The 25,704-nt window shown below is 40.5% G+C and overlaps 2 protein-coding genes across 9 annotated transcripts in view; one reads left to right on the top strand and one right to left on the bottom strand.

The window, feature by feature from the left end:
- The window catches only part of TTC1 (tetratricopeptide repeat domain 1), a 70,899-nt gene extending 53,867 nt beyond the window's left edge, over positions 1 to 17,032 (top strand). The window contains exons 8-10 of one of the 2 annotated variants that reach the window (XR_013346874.1): positions 12,062 to 12,159; positions 13,212 to 13,318; positions 14,136 to 17,032. Coding sequence is in view for 1 of the 2 variants with exons in the window: in XM_077824442.1 (XP_077680568.1) it covers positions 12,062 to 12,120 (59 nt within the window). In the remaining variant the exon portion in view is untranslated. Of the gene's footprint in view, positions 1 to 12,061; positions 12,610 to 13,211; positions 13,319 to 14,135 lie in introns of those variants that run through there. The other variant, XM_077824442.1, reaches the window with a different exon arrangement.
- Positions 2,671 to 25,704, bottom strand: part of PWWP2A (PWWP domain containing 2A) — a 40,347-nt gene continuing 17,313 nt past the window's right edge. For 4 of the 7 annotated variants that reach the window (XM_077824430.1, XM_077824435.1, XM_077824436.1 and 1 more), the window contains one exon: positions 21,362 to 24,200. In XM_077824430.1, coding sequence (XP_077680556.1) covers positions 22,508 to 24,200 — 1,693 coding nt within the window. In that variant the 3' untranslated portion in view covers positions 21,362 to 22,507. Of the gene's footprint in view, positions 5,785 to 9,619; positions 9,659 to 21,361; positions 24,201 to 25,704 lie in introns of those variants that run through there. The other 3 variants (XM_077824433.1, XM_077824431.1, XM_077824432.1) reach the window with 3 other exon arrangements.

A 25,704-nucleotide genomic window follows, 5' to 3' on the forward strand; every position in this document is an offset into this window, starting at 1 on the left:
CTCACACGCTTAGCATTTGTCAGTGCGTGTATTTCTCTGCCACCTAACTGAGGATGGAGAGAGAAAAGATGGTTTCTGGAAACAATGGCCCGTATTCTCCTCTGCATTAGGACTGCTCTATGCAAAGCAGCCCTAAAGCTGCCATAACCAACGATGGGCTATTCACTTCAATCAGGGGAAAACGCGGTCCTCCAAAAGTAAAGAACAGCTGTAATGGCTACTATCCCCTACAGCTGGAGGGGAGGGCATGGCTGAGGAAAAGGGGGCATGGAAATGGCTTTAATGTATCTCAGCAATCATCAGGCTGACCACTCCATGGGGTCACCAGGCCCAGACTGTTAACCTATGCTGGGTAACTAACCATTGTTGGTATGTCTGCACTTGGAGATAGGGATGTAATTCCCAGGTTGAGAAAACAAACTTGCACTAGTAGTATGAAACTAGTAGTTTCTGGTCAAACTGGTATGCAAAAAAATAGTGTAGCTGTGGTGGTTGGAGGGGCTAGCTGCCCTAACTCTGTACCCTTCCAAGACACTGGGCACATACGCCGATGGCTAGCCCCTCCTACTGCTGGCACCACTGGAACTAACCCAGCCCAAGACCACAGAGCATAAAGGTAATGTAAAGCCATCTTTGTACCCTCTCCCTCTCCTGTGAGTTTCTTGGCTGCATCTGAGGGTATGGATGAAGATTTCTATAATGCAATTCTGGTCCTGCATTGTTTACCAGATCTCTAATTTGAGAGTATGGAGGTCATCCAATATTCCCTTTTACCATAGTCCCTCTCTTTCTATAATTCCTCCTGCATGACTGAAGGCTCGCCTTGATGGAATCCATTTTCCTCTTTCCCTCAGAGGAAACGGTACCCCTTTATACTGGCTTCCCACTATTTACCTGGGAAGTGCTTATAAAATCTGCCTGCATCATGAAGTTCATTAGGGAGCTGTGACACATACTACTACGCCCTCATTAAGCATCACTTTGTTGATGCTTCCAGGGAGCAGTAAACAGGAGTCTACAAGACATCATCATTGGTAGGGATGGTGTTACTTCTATACCTTCATTATAGTGCTACCGTAGTGAGGATTAATCAGTATGATATCTGTAGAACTCTGAAATAGATATTGTTAATTATGCTCATGGGTTCCATGGCCATGAAGCATAAGCAAATGACTCCCACAGTGAGGAGTGCCAATGTCATGAAGTTATTAGTACAATTACATTTTAGCATGATTTCCTCTCTTCACCTATTAGCCTAATGAGAGAAAACCAAGCCAGGAGAGACTGCTGTAAGAATGAATGACTAATGGGAGAAAGAAGATGAGAGTTCATATAATCAAAAAAGCCGTAGAAAAAGGAACATTTATAAAACGAACAGAAAAAGCATATGCCATATTTCTAGTCCACACAAGAGACTGGAGGAGAGAAAATATGACGCACGTCACCAAAAATGTCTGAATAGCATGGAGGATAGATCCTAGGTAGCTGTCACGACAGACTGGGTGCATCTGCACAATCATTTAACTCCAACGAATTAGTTTTAATACTTGGGAAAGGTATCTGGCTACCTCTATTATCAACTGTATTGCACAGCTGATCTGTCACTTCAGACAAATTGTACACCATTGAAAGAGGAAAATGCTTAGTCAATAACATGCTTAATAAACATTTCCAAACAGATTTCTTACCTACTTTATATTTGATTAACTTAGACACAACTAAAAGATGTGTTAGTTTTCCCTAAGTATGGAAGATTTAATTTGCAGGAATTGAGAGCAATTTTTTCTTTTACCAGACAGTGCAGCTCCTGTAGATTCTGGCATTTGAGGAGATATGCAACAACTTGACCCTATGCTACAAATGCTGTGCTTTTTTTTAAGTAATTACCCATCATGGCATAACCAGTTCACCTCCTTCAGGGAAAATTATGAGATAATGCAACTCAATGTGGGGAGTTTCCTGCCTAAATGGAGAAAGATTCCATTACCCTTACCTGCAACAGATGGATTTGTCTGAAGTGTTAATATCACAAGAAACCAGTGATTGAACAGCATGCAAAGCTTGTTCTTCAAAGGCCTCAGCTCTTTCCTGTGTTCCAGCAGCTTTGTGCGACACCATCAGAACAAAGTGGTACCAAAGACAGCTTTAGCTGGTCACCACATGATTCCCCACTCCATCGGGGGATACATGGGTGGCACAGAGCTCTTGCTGTGGCCAATGCAGGGGGTATAGCCATTGTGTCCCTCCACTGCAGCAATCCCCATCTGCCATGGCGTACCTCCATCTTGAGCTGTACCCTGTGCTCCTTGACTGCAGCCATAGATCAGTCATCATGTTTTCTCTGTTTCTGCCTCTTCATGGTGTACAGTATCTTTTCTCATTGTCTATGTTGGGGCTTTTACTATTTCTTGTGGAAAGCATCCAACCGGTCAAGGAAGATTTAACACGCACCAGCCACATGGGCCAAACTCAAGGTCGGACAGTGTTAGTCAAGTAGGAATTTAGTCTGGAGGATGCACTCTCAAGAGCAGATCAGCATCCCCACTTTAATTCAGAAAATGTAACAGACATAAGATGTAATCAAAACCTTCTGGTTTAGGAAAGGAAAAGGAAACATAAAGGAAAATTATAGCATAGAAATGTTCCACATGATTTCCCTTCAACAAGTGCTGAAAAAAAATCAAGGCTTTATTTGAATAAATGTTACACAACATTCTTTAACATTTACCTCTGAGCAAACCTTAAAAGTGAATCTTCCCCGCCCATTCAAGTCTACAAAATGAAGGAGGCATAGTGACCATTCAATATACAGACAAAAAGGTAGCACAGAGCAAAGCTTAAATATTAAGCAACTAAAGCCAAAAAGTGAAAAGCAATACATTACTGTACTTCCCAGTCATTAAAATATTCCTGACAGTTTCACTTCAAAATGAAAATCTGGTTTCAAACAAAATGGCTGCACTACTTCCCATGAAAATAAACTCATTTTTATGAGCAAATACAGTTTGCTACCTTGTCTATTTTTTAAGCTTTCTGTTTGCTTAATTTACCCATCTTCTCCAATGCAGAGACTTGCATTTCTCTCACACGATAATGTTCTGTATACTCCAACTGATGTGTGCTAGCACTCTTGCAGGAGAGGCAATAAGAGCACTGGTTAAAAGTCAGATGTCATATAGGCAGGCACTACTGGCTTCCACACACAACATCAATCATTTCTATCCCAGCATGGAATAACCCTGCTATTACAGTCCTGGGCCTTTTTCCTGAGCAGAAACTGTTTTGTGCCATGTTGTCTGGTGTGGTTTTGTTTTCACGTGGATAAAAATGACTCCCCCAGTGGGGATGAGGACTCCTCCCCCCGCCCCAACATCTACCTGTAATACAATTAGAGTTTGGTCTCCAGAGGTAAAAGGCTGGCACATTAACTCACTGCACCCTGTCCCCCTCTCTCTCTAAGGCTATGTCTACACTAGAGCTAGGGGTGTGATCCCAACTTAGCTACACATGCTTGCATGAGGTGTCACTAAGCTACTGCAAGTATAAACAGCAGTGTAGCTGTGGTAGAATGCGTAGCTGCAGTGGCAGCATGATGAATACAAACCTGCTTGAGACTGGTGGGTACAGTCTAGGCTCCACTAAGCTATGGCCCTGCTGCTGGTACCCAGGCTACTGCGTCAACACTGCTATTTATACTCACGCTAGCTCCATGAGAATTAGCACGTGTATGTGTACGGAAACTGGGAATCACACACCTAGCTCATAGTGCAGATGTAGCCTAAGAGTGAGATGCTTTAATTTATAATATATCTTGGTCACATTTTGGGCAGTGGAGCAGGACCAGACTGCTGACCCTCTGCTTTGACTACATTAGAAAGGAAGAGTACTGCAGAACAATAATTACTATTCTCTATTTAAAAAAAAAAATCTGCAGTTTATTATGAAAATTAGCACAATTTGAATCTACTGTACAACAGCAACGTGCAGCTAAAATAGTTTTTGAAAGAAACAGGTGCTATGGTTTTGGTTTCTGGTTTTATAAATAAATTATGAAGTTACCATGAATCAAACTAAAATAACTACTAAATCTCTAATATAGAACTGTCTTTGACTATATGTACCACCAATATATCTTTCCTGGGTATAGATTATTGTTTCCCTGCTCTGCTAAAAATATGGATTTGTTACCAAATACCAAAGCAAAGGGGAAAAAATATACATCTATGGTCACCATGATTTGAAATCAAATTAATTTAATTCATGATCCATGCACACAGGTTATGAAACCATATTTGTGCCTTTGGAAACCAGAGACTTGGAAAAGGTGATCTCTTTTCAGATAGCCTGTAGAAAGATATTTTACATTCCCTGATAAGATCAGAATATTAGTAAGTAGGAAAAGAGTTTAGTACAAGCCTTTGCATTTCCATGGAAAGAGGAACTTGTACTTTATTAGATCTTTAGATTATGTGCACATTTTCATTTCTCCAAAATAAATATTTACTCTCCCAAGTCAGGCATCTTGTGAATCCCCTTCTATCATTAAGAAGAGCACAGGAAACCATATTGTCAAGAAAACGTGCACACAATGTTAAAACAATCAGTGGCAAATAAATTAACAAGCCAATACTCTAACAGTATGGTCAACATTCACTAGCTTCAGCTGAAATAACTATTACTAAACATCTTTTGGAGAAAGGAAGAAAGAGGATAAAAGATTTGACCTTCTAATTTTGATTTAATGATTTTCAAAGAAGTTGATGCAATGCAAATCGAGCAGGGGGCTGGACTCTTGAGGTCCCCTCCAGCCCAACATTTCTCTGATGCTATTAAATCAATTACCATTAGAACCACTAATGGAAACTCTTGTTGTACTAGCTGCCTGCATGAGCTCTATTCTGGGCTGGAAGGGGTGAGGGGAAAACAACAATCTGGCAAACGACTGCTATCCTATCTTAGCAGTATCCATTCTCGAATCCCATACTGCTATAGCATCACAAGCAAATCGAAATGACTGTACTGTCAGAGATGTAGCCCTTCTTGATATGTTTTCAACAATCCTCAATTCCCAAAGTGTTATATCAGCATAAGAATAGAACAACCGTTTTCACAGGGGAAGATTTTTCCCATAAATTAGAGATACATGGAGTTACTGTTGTCATCCTACCCATAACCTCTCTGGGAAACATTGGTCTCATTTAACAAGACTGTTCATATTTTACAATACAGCTGCTTTCGGACATGCTTTAGATCACGTTATAGCTCTGCTAACACCCATACTAAATACTAACTAAGCCTTGGAGAATGGAAAATGCAGTGCTAAAGTTAAGAATCAAAACAAGAGTTCAAAAGTTACAGTCATCTTTCCAGGCAATTGGCTCCATCACTGGGGCCTGTCAAACATATTGATTAGACCATCACATTAAAAAAAAATTATTCGCAGTGATTCTTCATACTAATAATTCAAGTGGTTCCTTGCACGTACACTTTGTATAGTCTCTCACCATCTCATGCATCATTTATTGCAAAAAATTTTTATAAAATATTTCCTAATATCTTTTTAAATTTCGAAGAAAATGTACAATAGATACAGGTGCCCCAATGGGATTAGTGGGGGTGGTTTTGTTTAACACATTCACCCTGCCCTTTCTTCCCTCTGTTTAAGATTTCAGAGGAAAAATATGACAATTCAGTCTCAATTTTTTGTCGTTTCTGATGAGCTGGTGTTCTTCGTGGCAGTGTGGTGAGGTTCCATCAAAACAGCAGGTGCCTAGTGTCTCTGAGCTGAAAAGGGGAGAGAAAGGGAAAACGGTTAAACTTCTTCCAGGGTATTGCATATGTGGCAAGCAGAATCTGAGGTTGTCAGAACAGTTATTGTTTCCCCTGTTACATTTGGTGCATTCCACAGTAAGAGAAGCTGGGTGGTGGAGGGCTGTCTTAAAATTGTTATAAAACATATGCAAGTGAACAGATCCTTCATCTGTTTGGAGTTAAAAGCCCAAGCCACCAGCCCAGCCCATTTTAAATATCAGCCACTTTCAACATCAAGCATTAATTTAAATTTTCAGAGAAGCTTAGAGGTTGTTAATCAACTGCGAATGATTAATATACAATGCCTTTGGGACCATTTATAACTCACTGACTTATAACTCAGAGTGTCAACACATTTGTACTTGGCTACAGAGAACTGAAAGCATGCAATGGAACAGCAAAAATAAAGCTACTGAACACGCTGCCTTTCAGCAACCACTTGGTTCACAGTCTGCAGCTGCCTCACATGACACAGATGAAAATGGCAACAGGAGCAATCCAAGCAATAAACAGTTCTTCTACAACACCATCGTCAGTAGCTAAGCACTTAGAGTATTACGAAGATTCAGTGTTACAGTATAGGTGCACCTGCCATTTCAGTCTGGTTAGGAAAGCGAAGGAGGTTCCAACAAAACCTGCCCAGTTGTGCTCACTCTTTTTACAATCTTGCTGGAGCTTGCTCAGACTAGAATTGCTTTAGATAGCTATACATATGTTTTCCACTCCCTCCAACACAATGCCTTAAACAATACATCCTGATTAACAGAAAAGACCATGGGTGGGCCTAAGCCCTGACACTGTTGCTGAAAAGATTTAACTTCAGAGAAGAGAGGGGAAGGGAAGCTTAAGAAATCACTTGATACATAAGGGGTGGGATGAGAAGAGAGGATATGAAAACCAGAAGAACAATGATCTGACATAGGAGTGGGCAAGGGGTGTATACTAAGGAACTTCTCAGTTTGAAGGTGCTTACTGTGCCTGGAAAGTTGACTTTAATAGTAGCATAAAAGTTTCAAAAACAGCTCATTTTAGGTCCTCTGCTCTGCAGTAAAAGGAAGTGAGATGGAGTGGGAATTTGGGAGTGATTGGGCACAAAGGGAAGGAAGAGAGGTGCAATTATGAGGTTTAATAGAATCGTGGATCCAAGCTAGATGCATCCAATTGCTGCATCTTGGCATTTTGGCTAAAAATCTGTTGCATTAGTTTTAATATCTGATACGTCCTCCATTTGGGTACTATGTTCTGTCTTTGCAAGAAAATCAAGTCCACATGCCCTTCAGAGATGAATGAATTGAGCAAGCAGAGCTTCTACAAAGAAAAGGATGCTAATCTTACACTTCCGCATAGGGAGCAAGTGCTGATTTTTGCAAAGTGTATTTTGCAACTCAAATCAAATGACATTTACCATTGGTGCAGGTCACTGTGCACTGAGTATGAAGAAAAATTTACATTTGCTTTCCACAAATGTTAAAATAGACTTTCTAATCTCAAAAATATGACAGGTTGCCTAACACACAGTATGGGTCTTGCTCTTCCGTGGCTGGCAGGCCCAGGGCAGCACAAATGCCTATAGCAGCAGGCTAGGATTAGATAAACTAAGGATCAGCAACCTTTGGCACGCGGCCTGTCAGGGAAATCCGCTGCCAGCCGGGCCGGTTTGTTTACCTGCCACGTATGAGTCCACAGGTTCGGCCGATCACAGCTCCCACTGGCTGCAGTTCGCCGTTCCAGGCCAATGGGGGCTGCGGGAAGTGGCATGGGCTGAGGGCTCTGCTGGCCACCACTTCCTGCAGCCACCATTGGCCTGGAACAGCGAACCGTGGCCAATGGGAACTGCGATCGGCCGAACCTGCAGACGCTGCAGGTAAACAAACCGTCCTGACCCGCCAGTGGATTTCCCTGATGGGCCGCGAGCCAAAGGTCGCCAGTCCCTGAGATAAGCATTGTATTAATTAGCATCACTGCACCCAGGAAATCTCTCTGATGGAAACCTCCATAACGCAAGTATTACAGAAACAAATTCTTGTCAGAAATTCAACAATACTACAAAAATGTAAGAGTACAGTTTTTCCCAACATGTTTAAATGCCTTCGCTCAAAAACCCAGTAGCACAAACACATATAGAAGAGGAACCCTGTGTCTTCAAATCAGTCAGTAGATGAACAGACAATAATCCATATTCCAAATTCAGCCCTGATTTACCCTTCAGCAACACTGCCACTATCAGTCAACTAACTTCAGGGGCTTTGCAGAGGAGTAAATGAGGGAAGAATTCGGCCCAATGATTCTAAGCTGTACACTAACATTACTGTTTGTTTAAAGTAAGTAATAGGCAGATGGCATTTACAAACCATGTGGTTTTCTACTGGCCTTTAATAGTGTTAGTAGAAGTTCTAATTTAAGTTTAAGGCCATATGCTTCCTTTAAATGATGCTTAACACAGCATTTTGGACCCTAAAGTTACACACAGTTTTGCCTTTTACCTTTTTACAGCTGGCCTCTCAACATCCCAGGTGACATTCTCATAATATCTAATCTAGCTTCATGTCCTTTAAGATAGTTCACAAGCTTCTGTAGTACCAGCGGACCACAAAAATTCCTTCGATTATTTTTAGAATAACCCAAAGCATGTCTGGTTTACTAGACCTAACAAAATGGGATAGTATTGGATCAAACTCCTCCAAGTCCATAAACCATAACCCTTTTTCTTGTGAAGTAAAAGCAACATACTATAATAAATAGAGCTTATTTTGTAAGTCAGAAACACTTATCACTGTCCTATAAAAAACCTTCCCGAAAAATGCATAAAAATATGCATATGTCCATATCAAACAAAAGTACCTTACCAAGTAGCAAATACTAATTTGGACCTCAATTCAGGAAATCACTTAAGCATCTGCTTAATTTTCAGGATGTGCTTTAAATTCCCTTGACTTCAATGGGATTAAGGTACATGCTTAAAGTTAAGTGCTATCCTGAATATGGATGCTCTCCTGGAAGAAAAAAAATGTCAGTCTTTAAAATGACAGTCAAACATGTTCTTTGAGCAGTGGATCCTAAACTGTGGTCCATGAACCACTTTCTAGTGGCCTCCAGAGATCTGGCTGGTCACATGGTTTTAATTCTCCTCCTTGGTTCCAGCTGCTAAATCACATTAAATGCAACTTAAACAACACTAAATACTTTCCTAATTTTACTTGTCCAGGTAAGCTATTGCTGTAGTAGCCACCAATATGTTATGTAACTGCCAGTGGCAGGAAGAGGCAGTCCACTTGATCACAAATGGAAGGGCAAGTGTCTACAAGACTGTCTCTATTAAGATGTTGTCGACACTATGAAAAAAAGTGTCCTTATCTTAAGGGTCCTTAAGATCCTCATCTTAAAAGATACCGTACTCATTTTGTTATAAAACAATTTTACCTTTACCCAGAGCTCTGTTGTTATTTCAATATGATCATAAAATGCAAATCTCGGAAGCCAATCTGAAAAGGAAATTTTCTTGAATAAATTGAAGCTAATACACATCAACCTTATCACCACATATGTGTCAGTGGAAACAGCTGAAATGTACGGTCTGCACATGAGGTACAGGTGCACCAAGTTCAAATGGAAGTAGGAAATTAAGTGAGTGATGAATTCATCAGCTCTAACCTAACTTGTTTTGGGGGATGATTAACTGATGACATACTGCCCCCTTCTCTTTAGGCAGGGCTTAAAACAGACAGACCTGCCAATTCACTGTTAACTTCAATGCCCCCAATCTGAATCCACAGTGGTCTGTCAGATAATGTAAGGGAGCAGCAGGACTCGTCACTGTCTGATGTAATATGCTGCCATTTGTTGAGACCTATGGTAGAAAAAACCAAGTTAACAAAAATAGAGCATTCATTCACGATGGTTTAAAAAAAAAAAATCACAATTTAGTTGCCTGTCTTCCTGAATTCCTTCCGTGTTGATTTCTTTAGTTTTACAGAAAGCATGAAACGACATGAAAAGGCACTGAAAACCAAATGGAAAATAAGGCGGCATCAACAACCTTTTAAGAACTTAAACTAGACTGGACTTGCAGGGCTCAAGTCTCTCTCATAGAAATAACATTTAGCAAAGAGTACTAGATTCTAGCAAACATCATTTATATGTTATACACATAGAAGGACTTTGTGTTAGATCCAATGTGACAAAATAATTATCTAGAATAACTGAAAGTAGCAGGGTTTGATTCACTGTGGACCTGCACCTTGTGCTGTCATTTACGCCTGTAAGGGGAGCCTAAAGCACTACCTTTTGATTGGGTAGTGTTTTACACCCACTGTGCACTGGTGTTAACTCTCAACATAAGGAGCAGGGCAAAAGAAAATCAGGCCCATGTATTTTGGTTTTTCACTATAGTCAAAAGCAGAGTGTGGCAATTAAACATCTGACTTGCCATGGTGGCAGAGTGACTATTAACCTACATCCATGGTTAACCATCACTATGCTCACTGTCCTAGATTTCTCTTGCTTCCTAAGAAAGGACATCACGAAAATACCTGCTGCTCTCCCTTGCAAGAAGGTCCACAGAAAGGACACCAATCTGTTTTTCAGAGCTTGAAAATCCTATCTTAAAGAGGTAGGAAGCTGAGATTGTGTCTTACCTAGGGCTCTACATACATGTAAAAACACTTCACAATGCTGTACATTGTATTTGTACAAACCACCAAAACCTGTATTCTTAATTGTGGTAATTTGCTTAAAAATACAACAGATGGTAAATAAACTCTGTCAGTTTGTATTTTGCTTCTCATTCTTTACTAAGAGCAATCACATACAAATAAAACCTCCATGTTCTTTATTTTTTAAGAGAGCACGTGGTCCTTCAAACAATTATTCAGTTGAAGTAAAAAACGTTCTGCCTAGGATATCGATGTCTGTTGACGTGAGTACGGTAGGACAGAATATTATGATCACACATGGTGAAAAAGCAAATGGGGCAGTTGCTCTCTCAGGAAACAAGGGTCCTGATTTCAGGGAAAGATACTTAGTAAAAAGACAAGTAAAGGAAAATCCAGAAAAACATATTTACAAGAAATACTGCTTCTGAATACAGTAAAGCCTTACTAATCCACCCACCCAAAACCTGATGGTGTTACCTCACTCCCACTAATGATTTAATAGGAGGTGTTTTAGTGAGCTCCCATATTACTAATACTGCAGTAATATGAAGTACTATAATAAATAATTAAAACTAAACTACAACTGGCAAAATGAAAGGTACATTTTGTTTTCTTGAGTTTGTTCATTTGCTAATTTGTAGAGTTCAAGAATTTGCAATGGGTCTCCCAGTGGTTAATGAAAATATTTTTAAGTTTTCTATAAAGTGATTACTGGTCCAGCAGACACTGGTCCAGTGTTTTATTAATCTCGATGAGAAATTTCACTTAGGATGCCTTATCACCAGCCCACTCTTTGCACAATAAAGCTATTATTTATTATTATTATTATTAAACATGTAAATTGCTGTAATGCCTAAAGGCCACACCAGGTTGGGTGCTAGTGTGTCTGATGCTGTACAAACAAAAAGATTCACCGAGTCCACTCCTAACAAACCAGTTACATCAAAATAAGTTCTTATCATTGCAGAGTTTCTCTTCTTGCGGCCTCAAATTCTTATTCAAAAACATCAGAAGGGCACAACAGCTGTATCAGCTGTACTGCCACCAGCATTACTGAAAAAATAGTGTAGAACAAGCACCTAGGAAATCACTTGTGATTCATTTTCTAGATTACTTAGTAAAAAGTTCCTTATGCTCCAGCAAACAGGTTTAATAGGAGCTATTGGTAATGAGAAAACAGTGGCGTCAAAAAAACAAAACAAAAAACTTTCACTTCTTGAGGCCTTCTCTATACATAAAAGCTATACTAATTTAACTAAATTAATTTAGAAACCATTGTAGTTAAATCAGGGCAACCACCCTGTAAGGTATCCTTAAATTGGTTTGAGAGTGCCTTACATTGATTTATCATAGGTCAATAAGGAATCGATGAGTTAAATTGATATAAGGACTTAAACCAATTGCAGAGCATCCAGACACGGGGGCTCCCCCAATTTAACTTTGCTGGTTTCTAAATCAATTTAGTTAAATCAGTACAACTTTTGTTTGTAGACAAGGCCTGACTTAGCAAGATTAGAGAATCACTTTCTCTTTAAAATGTACTAACTACAAAATGAAACCACATATGTGCTGTCACACATTTCCTACTCTCCTTCCAGGCTCGCAAAACAAATACCATGGAGGAACATTTCTCATCCTGAGGAATCGCTTGTTGTGAGTTATGCAAAATGCTGACTACTGATGTAAAGGACAAAAGGTACAAAGAATGACTGAAAACTGGAGTTGCTGAAAAGAATGAAGTGTGATTGGATCTTCAGAGGCCAATGCTTCTACATTTCTAAGCTGCCTGTGTCGGTATAATGTCTGTCTCCTTAAATGCCATCACCCCTGTGAATGCAACTGTTTATCTGTTTTATCAGTTATTTCATTCAGTGGGCTTCACTGCATTGTACAGTCAGTGATCTCTGATAGGAAAGACATTTTGACAGCAGCACTTGACTGCTATTAGCAGACCTACAGTGGTCTAGACAGTACGGTGGGACTATTTATGTGTAGGGCCCTACCAAATTCATGGTCCCATTTGGTCAATTTCACAGTCATAGAAATTTGTAATTTTTAAAATCCATGATTTCAGATATTTAAATCTGAACTTTCAGGGTGTTGTAACTGTAGGGGTCCTGACCCAACTCTGAAGGCAGCAGTGCAGAAGTAAGGGTGGCATGGTATGGTATTGCCACCCTTACTTCTCTGCTGCTGCTGGTGGGATGCTGCATTCAGAGCTGGGTACCTGGCCGGCAGCTGCCGCTCTCCAGCCTCCCAGCTCTGAAGGCAGTGCAGAAGTAAGAGTGGCAATACTGTGACCCCACTGCCATAAACATGTGACACCCCCTCATGACCTTCTTTTGCATCCGGACCCCCAATTTGAGAAACGCTGGTCTCCCCTGTGAAATCTGTATAGTGTAAGGTAAAAGTACACAAAAGACCAAAGACCAGCTTTCATGGTCCGTGACGCATTTTTCACGGCTGTGAATTTGGGAGGGCCCTATTTATGTGGACTGCTGGAGACTAGAGAATAAAAGTAGTGTAATACTCTTTGATCTTGTCCACATTAAAAAACAGTATCGTTATCAAAGCAACTGCAAGCTATTGTTGCAGGACTAATATAAACAGGGCTTCGGCATTTTTACCACTATCACGTAAACCTGCTCTACCTGATCAATGCCTATACCTGGAGCTTAGCACTAGTGTAGCTGCATCACTGCTATCACTGTAACAAAGGTTCTAATTTTTTTAATGGACATTCTCCAGAGGTGGCCTTGAATCCAAGAGGCGTCACACTACTTATTCTGGAGCAGAGACAATGGCAGTCAGCAAGGGGAAAGACACAAAGAAAAAATGCAGCTCAGAATGATAAGGCAAGTTAAAACCTCAATATCCCCCCTAGTGTGCCTGAAAAAGGGAGGGAGGATCTGAAAAGAGGAAGGAGCCCTGGTTCTCAAATGGAAGCCCAAAAATTTAAAACAGTACTTACAATTACCAAATTGTCTGTTTCTGCATAGAGAACTAATAGTAAAGTTTTGCTACACACAAAACCACACCACAGGAGAAGCAGTACACTCTGTATTACTGCTACTAGTTTATAAACACCCATCTTTTAATTAGTTTTTTGGAATTAAGTTAACTTTATTCTCCAATGAATGAACTACAAAAAAGTAAGTCTGGCTGTTGCATCCCTTCCCCCAAGCCTATCTGAGAAAATGTTCTGGCTTTTGACTAAGTTACAGCCGACCTACCAACAGATTCATATTTTCCTTACTTTACATCAGTTGTCTCTCAAACATACACACTGAGAATTTCCAAAACATAGCAAAACCAGCTCTATGATATAATCTGAAACATCAACTGACAGCTAAAAATAAAAGCCTGGATTTTCCATGGAGTTTAAGAGAGTTAGATGCCCAACTCCCATTGAATTTGAATGGGATTTAGGTACCCAATTCTCTTAAATGTCTTGGAAAATCCCAGCAAAATATCATGTTAGCATGAGATTCCAGCCTGAAAGCAAGCATTGGCCCAAAACCATTTTTATTTTCATTCTTAAAGGCAGCCTGCAAAGAAAGTACATGTGTTCGCAACCTTTTTTCTCCTTTTTTTGTGTATAAAGATGACATGAAAACTTGTTTTTGAGAAGAGGCATTTTTCACATCAAGTTTTGTCTCCCTTGTTTTCTAGAGACTCCTTGGACAACTACAGGATTGAAGTGGCAGCTCCTTCAGCCCTTGGTTGCAAGCTTTCTTCCCCACTGTCTTCCAGGCATCCGAGTTAAATGAGTGTTATCAACACCACCAAACTGAGTAAAAATCTCTTCCCCTTACAATTGCTTATGTTTAAGTCTCTTTTGATGTTAGAATTCCACAATCTACTAAGAAATCCTCAATATGCCCTACAATTTCTAATGAAAAAAAGAAGAGAAAATAACTTTTCCCATGGGAGAGAAACAAGGTAGGAATCTCCTTAATTCATAAAAAGGGTACAATGAATTTTTGATTCTCTTTGCCAGTCAACCTTTAAATTAAGCTTTCATGGATGTCCCTGACGGGTTGAAACCATGTGATCTGTCAGCAAAAGGCAACTTGTCCATTTCCAGTTCCAGCAGCTATAATGAAACTTGCTGTATACATTTACCTTCCTGTGAAAAGTAATTCTCTGAGAAGGTATAAGACTCTTCCATTACATTCCAGCCAATCAAATCTAAATCTCTAAAAAGGTATTAAACCCAGGATCCTGTGCAGAAAGACCACTAAGACAGAGATAATTTTAACTATGTTACTAGTTTTTTTAATCATTCATTGATTAAAATAAATTAGTACATAATGTTAATTTTAGTGCTGGATGTTTTAGAAAAACAGGTCCTAACATGCACCTTATTAATATCAATACTGAAATTATGAGTTTTGGTCTCAAAAAGACAAAAGAACATTAAATAACATGTAATTCTTTATGAAGTGCTTATTCACATAGATGCCAGTATAATCTGAAGATATACTTCCTGCCTTTACTTTTTATTGGTCCTTAAAAAGCATTTCTTCGGTTCTTGTTAGAACCACAAAGCAGCTAAAGTAGGGATGGCCAAACTTACTGACCCTCTGAGCCACATACGATAATCTTCAGAAGTTCAAGAGCCTGACATGCCTGCTGGGGCGTCTGCCCTGCGCAGAGGGGTCTCGGGGTTTCAGACCTGCAGGAGGCGCCTGCTGGGGCTTTAGCCATGTGGTGCATGCCTGCTGGCTTCAGCCCCATGGAGGCACCTGCTGGGGCTTTGGGCTTCAGCCCCGCTCCTGCTGAAGCCCTGAGCCCAGTCAGGTGTGTCCTGAGCCCTGACAGGTGCGTCCACCATGCCGCAGGGCAGAAGCCCCTAGCTTCCCCCCCTTTCCCCAGTCTGGTAGAAGGGTGAATGTGGGGGAGGGACGTGCGGGGCTCCACAAGCTGCACTTTAACTGTAAAAGAGCCGCATGTGGCTCGGGAGCTGCAGTTTGGCCACACCTGAGCAAAGACATCATTACACCTTAGACTCAAGCTAACACTTCTTAGACACCTACAATTTGGCTCATCTTCAGAGGAACTATCAGAACTTGTTTCACGGTATCTACAATTTTGAAATGCTGGCAGGGCATAATCAAATACCAACCATAAATATAAATATCTTCTCCAGAGCCCAGCAAAAAGTCTAGGCACAGTTAGAATCAGAAAAGCAATAACTTCTAATTCAATAGAGATTTGTGCTGTATCACAGTAAGTCAGTCAGTCTTCCCTATTTTATACACCTGTTATCACAAATACAAAGCAAATACAGGTGGGAGAGTAAGCAGAATTTAGTTTGTGTATCACCATCATTAAACTGAGTTCTAGTTGCAGAATCTATTATTGATGATAATGCAGAAGCAGGACCTGAACCTGCTCCCTAAGGACTAGATCATGGAGTTACCTACAAGCCCTGGGCTACCCCAGGAGCACATTAGGCACCATATTTTGATTCAGAGTCACCATTTGATCCCTGCTTCCCCTTTGGTCCAAACTATACCTTGTGCCTCTTACTTACCCTCTGCACCAGCTTCTTTGGATTGAGGGTTGAAGGAGAAAAATAAAACATCCAGTCTCCACCTTCACAGGATGGGGAGTAACATCCCTGAAGCACCAGCTCTCCCCCCCACACATAGATCAATGATGTGGGGAGCCTACACAAATGAATAAGGTGATGTCTTTGGCCATGTCTATACATACAGCGCTGCAGCTGTACTGATACCGCTGTGCTGCTGCACTGCATCTGGTGAAGACGCTCTACGCTGACAGGAGCTCTCCTGTTGGCATTAAAAAAAAAAAAAGCACTCCGCGAGCAGCAGAAGCTATGTCGGTGGGAATTCTTCTGCTGACATAGTGACGTGCACAGTAGTGCTTATGTCAGTGGAACAAATTATATCCCTACAAGCAACTCAAGCCACTCCTTACCACATTATTCTTGATCCTGTGTGCCATTCAACTTTGCTCTCCTTCTAGTCCCACAACACCCAGTTCTTATGGCTACCTTTACAACACCTAGGTGAAAATAAAGTAAACGGACATGATATCTCATCTCAACCTTTCATTATTGTAAGTGTTGTGTGTAACTTTGCTCACCTCCATGTTTACTAACTCAGACTCATAGATATTAAGGTCAGAAGGGACCATTATGATCATCTAGTCTGACCTCCTGCACAACGCAAGCCACAGAATCTCACCCACCCACTCCTGCAATAAACCTCTCACCTATGTCAGAGCTATTGAAGTCCTCAAATCATGGGTTTAAAGACTCCAAGTGCAGAGAATCCTCCAGCAAGTGACCCATGCCCCATGCTACAGAGGAAGGCGAAAAACCTCTGATTTATTGCACAAAATAGTTAACTTCTATCCCCCTAACAATGGACTGCTAATACGCTTGTTACTTCGTGTTTAGTCATTTATATGGCAATGTACCTGCTGTTCCTATTCATATAGTTGCCTGTATAACCTCAGGTATATTTTATGCCCCTTCTTGTAATTATCCATTTGAATAAATTGTAAATGAAAGGAGACAGGAGCTGAATTAACCTATTGTAGTTCATTGCTTGTCTTGGTTATTAGCTTGTTTCCTAATCTCCTCAGGAAATAGACCAATTCTATTTCCATATACTGCTTCACAAAACACCCATCAGGATGACATCATGATACACCTTCCTACTGCTACTCTGGTCCACTTACGTGATCCTATTGTACATCCAAAAGCAAAAGTTGAAGCGCAGCATGCAAGTCTTGTGGCATTTCAAAATTTAAGGAAGTGTGGTAGCTTGCATTGCACCTTAAGCTGGCATTGCATGTTACAAGTCTTATGTCAATTTTCTATTGGCATGATCCATTAAGGTGAGTCTGGCTACCCTGAGAACAAGACACTTTTTTTTTTAAAATGTGGTTTTATCATACCCTGAAAAATCTAGAAGTTTCTTAGACCTAATACAGTTTAGCCAAATAAAAATCCTTTCAATCCTGAAATCGAATGAAGAAACTGTTTTACTAGTCAAGTATTAGAAGCTAAGTAGCATGAATGTTGTCATTTAAATATCTGTATTGAAAGTTATAGCTCATAGAGATTTAATGAAATAGAGTTCTTAAACATTTGTTTTTAATTTCCTGTAGAACTTTGCTCAATAGAAGATGCAAACAACATTCACATTCAATTTCATATGTGGATGAATGACTGTATTTTTACTCCAAACCTCTGAGACAACGGTACTTACAGGGATTTATTGGGATTATATTCTCTCCCCTTCACATCAGATGCTTCTAATTTAGCTTTAGAGGCCTTCAAAGAAAGTTACGTTTTGTATCCACATTCATGGCTGACAACCACCTATTTTCTCACTTGAAATAATTTGGGTAGATAACAGCTGTACTGAAAAAGAACTGCAAACCCCATAATCCACTGGCTGTGATGTATTCTCTTAGGCTGGCAGCAAGTTAGTCAAGTCACCGCTACCCTTTACTGCAGCATAACACTTTCCTTCATAATACACAGGTTGCTGACAGATGATCAAATAGTACATTTTCACTTTGGCACTGGTTAGTCCTCAGCTGGAGTACTGTGTCCAATTCTGGTCACCAGTGTATAGAAAGGACGTGGAGATACTGAAAAGGATCCAGAGGCGAGCAACAAAGACGATCAAAGGGATGGAATGCAAGCCATATGAGCAAAGGCTGAAGGAACCGGGTATGTTTAGTTTGAAAGAGAGGAGATTGAGGGGGGGCATGATAGCAGTCTTCAAATACTTGAAAGGCTGCCATAAAAATATATATATATGCAGAAAAGTTGTTCTCTCTTGCCACAGACAGCAGGACAAGAGGCAATTGGTTCAAACTACAGCATAGATTTAGATTAAATCTCAGGGAAAACTTCCTAATTGTAAGAACAGTAGGACAAAGAAAAAGACTGCCTAGAGAGGTTGTGGAAGCTCCTTCGCTGGAGATTTTGAAAAGGAGGCTGGATAGCCATTTGTCTTGTATGGTGTAGCCACAACAAATTCTGCATCTTGGCAGGGGGTTAGACTAGATGACCCTTGCGGTCCCTTCTAACTATTAGTCTATGATTCCAGCAGTACCATGTGCGCTGACAATTACATAGCTTAGTTACACAGGATGCACCATCCCAGCACTGTAAAAACAAATGCACCTACTATCAGGTATTTGAGAGTCATTAAAATGATCTAAAATTGATTTAAAGATACACCTCTACCCTGATATAACAGGGTCCTCGGGAGCCAAAAAAATCTTACCGTGTTATAGGTGAAACTGCGTTATATCGAACTTGCTTTGGCTCGAGCATTTCCGTTATTAATAGTCACCTCCTGCCCCCGACTCCTCAGAACCCCCCAACCCATCCAACCCCCCCAGCTCTTTGTCCCCCGACTATCCCCTCCAGAGACCTCCTGCCCCAACCACCCCTCCCAAGACCCCACCCTCTAAGACCCCTGCTCCTTCTCCCCTGACCGCCCCCTCCAGAGACCCCCCCATCCCTAATCACCCCCAGGACCCCACCCCCTACCCAACCCCCCTGTTCCTGTCCCTTGACTGCCCCGACCCTTAACCACACCCCTGCCCCCTGACAGGCCCCCAGGGACTCCCACGCCCTATCCAACTCCCCCTTTCCCCATCCCGACCGCCCTACCCCCAGAACCTCCGAACCATCCAACCCTGCCTGCTCCCTGTCCCGACTGCCCCCGAGACCCTCGGCCCCTTATCCATCCCCTCGGCCCCAGCCCAGCACCCTTAACATGCCGCTCAGAGCAACGTGTTGGAGCCAGACACGCTGATCTGCCGGAGCGTGCAGCCGTGACCCCCAGAGCACTGCTTTACCGCATTATATCCGAATTCGTGTTATATCAGGTTGCGTTATATCAGGGTAGAGGTGTATTAGATTGTGAATATACTGAAAACCACAGGTACAGCACAGCCTGTGCTCACAAGTGGAAACATCCATTGGGATCTGGTGAGCACATTACACAATTTCTGGCAAATACAGAGCAGGTTGCACTGGATTAACCTCAAATTTTCCACCACTTAATAGTCCTCAAGGTCAGGATAATAAGGTATGAGATACAATTGCAGCTGTCTACAGTTAAAAAATTTTATCAATCCTTAACATTTGCTCCACCACTAACTCAACTAAATCTTTGGACGGAGAGTACACCACAGCTACTTTTCCAGGATTTAAAAAGAAGACAGTGGTGAAAGCAAGCATTTTAGGCAATTCATATGAAGTACTGTGGTGCAAAGAACTGACGGGTTTTAGGTTATGAGACTAAGTACTAGAGAACAGTTTTTGTTCTTAATATTACATGTGCAAGATTTGTGCTATCTGTTCTACAAAAAGTAATTCACTATAAAGACAAAGTGTGTGTGTATGTCATGACCACTCATTCCGTAAGACAAGCACACAGAGGTTCTTGTGAACTTATATTTGAAATAGATTGTTTCTTTCCCATCTCACTGAACGAAGTCTCTGAGCAAACTGACTATATATGCTAGTACTATGCTACTCTTATATGTATTACAGAAGATACTATCCAAAAGTTCTAAATATTTTAGAAAGTTGCAGCGAATTAAATATCCAAGTATTTTACCTCAGATTTTTGGCTCAGAACATCAGATGGCTTTTATGATGTGGGATCACTTCATTTTGAGGTGCCTGACAAACTAGATATCAATCTGCTCTATACATCTAGAGATGTCTAAAAAAACCACAGTGTGAATTTTTTGTCTTCTGAAAACAGCCTGCTTTAAATCACAAAGTAAGGCTTATTTACTGAAATACTGTAATTGTTTCTGTTTGCAGGAAAGAATATATAATACCGGAGTGAAACAGGATTTCACATTATGAAAATTTTCATTGTGTGTTTATTACTTTCAAAAAGCATTGACTGACCTCTTGGAATTTGTTTAATTGTTCAGGGAAAAAACCTAGTATAGTTGGAAAGTTAATTAGCATCCGAGCAAAATCAATTTGGACCAATATGTATGTGTGTGTGGTTTTTGGTTTTTTTTAGAAAACATACTAGATATTCAATAGTTACATGAACGTGAAATCAGAGTAACTGAACACGGTTGGAAGAAACTCAGTGTTTTGGAAACCAACTGACTTGTCAGTTGCAAGGCGGCATATTAATCTTCTAAAACTGCATCACAATAAAGATTCTTTAATGGGTTCAATCATTAAATCCTGACACTGTGTATTTTAGTTTTACAACTACATTCAATTTAAGTTTAAATTTGTATTCCTCATCTCTGCTTTGCCAATATGGGCAAAATGGAAAAACTTGGGATGGGAATTGTTCTGGAATGAAGGCAGCCAAATTCTTCACAAGATCGTACAAAGCTGGAACAGGAAAAAAAAAAAAAAAAAAAAGATATTAACTCAAATGGTCAGGTACAGACCAAAACTAGGAAGGAAAAATGTAGATCAACTGCATGAAAATGCCCCAACACTGAGCAACAGACATGCAAGAGTAGCTAACAATAGTGGAGATTGGGCTTAATTAGCTTTTGACAGATGAAAAAAATGGTGATTGAAAACATTTCCCTACTGTATAAGTCATATTTTCTGTCTATAATTCAAATCTATGGAACAGAACTGAATTTATGGAGAAATAATTTGACAAGCTTTACCTAAGGCAAGAGCTCTCTACAAGAGCCAGTTTTTGGGGAAATAGATGAATGCTTAGTCTCAAAATTAGAACCCTAAGTATATACCAATAGTACTTTACAGCAAACGATCTTTTAAAAGTGCTGAATGAGAACGAATTTACATTTTAAAGGGTGTCTCTCCTCTAAATATCATGTACACAGATAACACCCTAAAAATTTTTCAAAGCTTTTTGAGAAACACACACAAGTAATTCAGATTTAGTCGATTTTATTTACAGTTTTTGTACATTTCAGAGCATTACACAATTACATATTCTCATTTTCTGACCTGCAAACAGATACCTTAAAACGGAAATATTAAAAAAAAATATGAAGTTAGATACATCCAAAATGCAACAATTACACATCTGACAATTCACAAAGTGTAATTTACTAGGACGTATCCTAAGAATTTAGTAACAACCAGTCAGAAGAAAATCTGACTAATTTCAGCAATCAATTATTTACACATTCAAACAAAACCTCTCTTGCTCTAAACTCCCAGACAAGTGGCCTGGAAGATTTTTCAGTGGAAGAAAGACAGGAAGTTATGATTCACACCTATGCAGCATTAACAGCCCTTGATCCCAAAATTCTAAGAAACATTTCAGCTTTGCCTTTGGGCAAGAGGCATCCCCTCAGCTTGTCAGACCCTGAAGTGTCGTACTTGTGCCCCTGTGTGCATAGAAAGGCTGAGCGTTTGGGAAAAAAGTGGTCACCAAGACCCCTTTTAATCTGGCCTTTAAACTCTGTTTAAAGGGTTTAGTTAAATTGGTTTCTAACATAATTTAAACTGGCCAGTGTGGATGAAACCAAGCATGTTTTTAAACATGGTTTGAACTCACTTTGGCCCCATTCACACTGACCAGCTATATGTATAGAAACTACTTAATGCAGAAGTGTTGAAACAAGGTTTAAAGGCCAATATAAACAGGACTTAAGGTTCTGCACTTCCCCTGGTGGGCCACCCAGGTCACAGCTATTACTTCCATCCCTTGTTTACCCTTTGCCATATAGTGACTAGATACATACCGGCTAGAAACTACTAAAAATTCCCTGCAAATAAACTGCCTTTCAGCTGAGGCTATGGCTCCTATGCATGGGAGGAGTTTTTAATTTAAAAAAAGATTCTCATTTGAAAAATACTGAAGTTCTCACTTTAGATTAATTTTGATTGCATGTTCAATTTGTTTAGTTTAACTTTTAAGAAACTGCTACAAATCAGAACAATTTTAGTATAAAAAGAGCAGCCAACTGAGTGCAACGTTCTGAATTGGCCAAGTCCTTCATGGTAGTTCTCTAACTAGGCTATAAATTTTGTGGAGCCTCCAAATTCTTGCCTACCTTACTTTCCACGTTCACGTTTCAAACTGTGTCAGCAGGGCCCGAACTTCGGGAGTCAGCTGCTTAGCAGCCTTAGCGGCCTCTGTGATGGCCTTGCGGTAGAGGCCCTTTCTCTTCTTATTAAAGCGCGACTGAAAGTTTTCTAAAAAGGGGGACAGTTGTGAAAGAGCAAGAAAAGATGTTGTTGGGGACCCAAACCACGAAATGCGGGCCTCCTGTCGAACTAAAAGGCCATTATCTTTCCGGCTCACAGTTATAGTAAGAATACGGGCTGGCCACCAAGGGAAGCCATAAATCTTGGCCCAAACAATGTCCCCTACACATATGGTCCTGCCATCTGGTGTGACACATTTAGAGACGTTTTTGGAAAAGACTTTCATTTTCAAGGAATTACTGAGCTTTTTCTCTTCCTTTGAAGAGGAGGAGGAGGAAGAGGAAGAGGAAGGTGCATGCATGCTGCCTGGAGGAAAATCAAAGCTTTCAGTAGAACTACACTCAGAGTTGGTGGATTTCAAATCATCTGTGCTATCACTACTACACACTGATGCACTGGAAGAGTCAGATTTCTTTTGATTAAGGGTCATGTAAACCGTTATATTGCTTTTGCTGCCTCTCTTGCCCAATGTCTGGTGTTCATCCTGATCAACAGTTACATGCACTTCACTTGTGTCCTGAACCTCACTGCTGGCCTCTTCAGGGCCTTCTGAGGGGCTCTGATTTTCTGAAGGGGCCTCACCTGCTGAGCGGGTGGAGGAGCAGCGAGACTGGGGCTTAGTTGCCATCTTGCCACTCCGTATTTTCTCAAGTCCTGTCTTGAGAGATGAGTCGTTTTCTTCATTCCGGTACCTTTGTGGTTTTAAACGCAATCGGGGTGGGAGGGAACCTGAGCTGGTGTTCTGAAGACGCCGTGTGAAATGGACCTTTGAATGTGCATTTTTGGAAGTGGAAGTTGCACTCTGTTTCTTTTGTGCCTTTTCTTTGGCCATTTTCAAAACTTCCCGAGCTTTTGCATGATCCATGTTTTTGCTCTGGAGAACTTTTTTAGTATTTAACTGAGCTTTCGAAGTGTTTGCTTGAGCAGAAACTTTAACTACTTTGCTTCTGCTGTGGGCAATATTTGAAACTTTGACCACAGCATTTCTTTTCTGGCTTTCATTTTGGCTTTTTCCATCTACTTTATGGTCAGTTTTAAGTCTTTTATTCACAGTAGTCACACTCTCATTCCTTCGCTTTTTATGATCCTCATATTTTAAGCAGTCACTTGCATTGCCACTTTTTTTAATTTCTTTTTTTTCTGCAACAACACTGTTTTTACATTTGTCACATAAGACCTGCCTGGGTCGTAATTTGATAGCATTCATAATAGAAGTGGGTTCCTCCCTGTACATTTTCCGTTTGGGCCGCTTAATTTTTCGGGGCGGAGGCTGAGGTATTGATTGGTTATATGTGTCCCTGATAAACAATGGAGGAGGATATGGCGCTCCCTCATGGAAGAGGGGAGGTGGTTTAGAAGTCCATAGGCTTTTAGCGAGGCTAGGTTCTGATGGCTGAATGGGAGAAGAGGAGTTATCAGGGACTGCACCACTGGCTTCACACTTCACCTGTGTCTCATCTTGGAATGGTTTACTTTGGAGCTGCATGGCTTCAGGTTTATCCTTGTATTCCCTTTTAGGAAATATGGTCACAGGGATTCCATGGGGTCCAAACCTTAAAGGGGAAAAAAAAGAATTTTAAGTGTCTTCATTTTTTACTACACTGAAACAAGATATTTTTAAGACGTCCATGCTAAGGAACTGCTATTTTTAAAGACATTTTAGCTATTTATCCAGAGTCTAAAAATGTAGTTTTATTTTTCCTCAAAACAAGACACTGGACCTATAAGTTTAACAATATATAGTTTGTATAAGGGCATGGCTACACTGGAAACTTCAAACCGCTGTTGCGGGAGCGCTCCCGTGGCAGCGCTTTGAAGTGCAAGTGTGGCCACGCGCGAGCTCCCAGTGCTCCTGATAGTCTACCTCTACGAGGGGATTAGCTCCCAGCACTTGGAGCCTATTTACACTAGTGCTTTAAAGCGCTCTGACTTGCTGCGCTCAGGGGGGTGATTTTTCACACCCCTGAGCCAGCAAGTTAGAGGGCTATAAAATGTAAGTGTAGCCAAGCCCTTAGTCACTGAACACAGGCTCCAGACTCATGAACAAATCTTACACAATAGTATCAATTTCTGAAGCTACAGTTTAAGTGGTTACCACAAGAAGCCCTAAACACACATTACTCTAGTCTAGTCTCAAGATCTCACTAATAGAAACAGGATCTACTTTGTAGTTCGACAGAAAATGAATGCTGAGAGATAGCTAATTCCAAAGGAGAGTGGATTTATCACCTCCCCACAAAGTCAGCACAAATTAAATTGCATGCTAATCCAAATGAGGCACAAAATTCCTAGAAGTCTTTTGTGCAATACAAAAATATTTAGAATTTTTTTTAGAGTTATCAAAGCAGATTCAGTATGTTTTAAAAGTATTCAGTATATACATGCTAGTACCTGTTATAATGGATAAAATAAAATGTAAGCGATAGCAACCTTCATGCTTAATACACAAGAAGTTTTCCTTAAGAACAGTACTTGATCATTTGATGCATTACGTACAGTCTGAGACAGAATGCCAAGCAACTTTGGGTCTGTTCTGGCAAAGATATCCTTGTTACTTCAATACACGTGATACAAATATGCTCTACCTTTTCTTCCCCCTACTGCACACCATGTCTTAATGACAGGTTTCAGAGTAACAGCCGTGTTAGTCTGTATTCGCAAAAAGAAAAGGAGGACTTGTGGCACCTTAGAGACTAACCAATTTATTTGAGCATGAGCTTTCGTGAGCTACAGCTCACTTCATCGGATGCATAAGTGAGCTGTAGCTCACGAAAGCTCATGCTCAAATAAATTGGTTAGTCTCTAAGGTGCCACAAGTACTCCTTTTCTTTTTATCATGTCTTAAGCCATTCTATTTCTCCCACCTAGCCCTAGTCAAGTTTTAAGATTTATACTGTAGCTACAACTCTTTTGGTGGAGTATGTGCAGGAGACTCAAACGCTTAATTCTAATACAATGGAAAAGAAATCCCTGAAAGAGCAGTAGGCATTGGCTCAATTTTGACTGGGCAACATGCTTCTGCAGTGACTACCCAGAGGCATGTAACATTTCCTGACA

This window comes from Eretmochelys imbricata, chromosome 8, assembly GCF_965152235.1.
Source record: "Eretmochelys imbricata isolate rEreImb1 chromosome 8, rEreImb1.hap1, whole genome shotgun sequence".
In the NCBI taxonomy this organism is placed as follows: domain Eukaryota; kingdom Metazoa; phylum Chordata; order Testudines; family Cheloniidae; genus Eretmochelys; species Eretmochelys imbricata.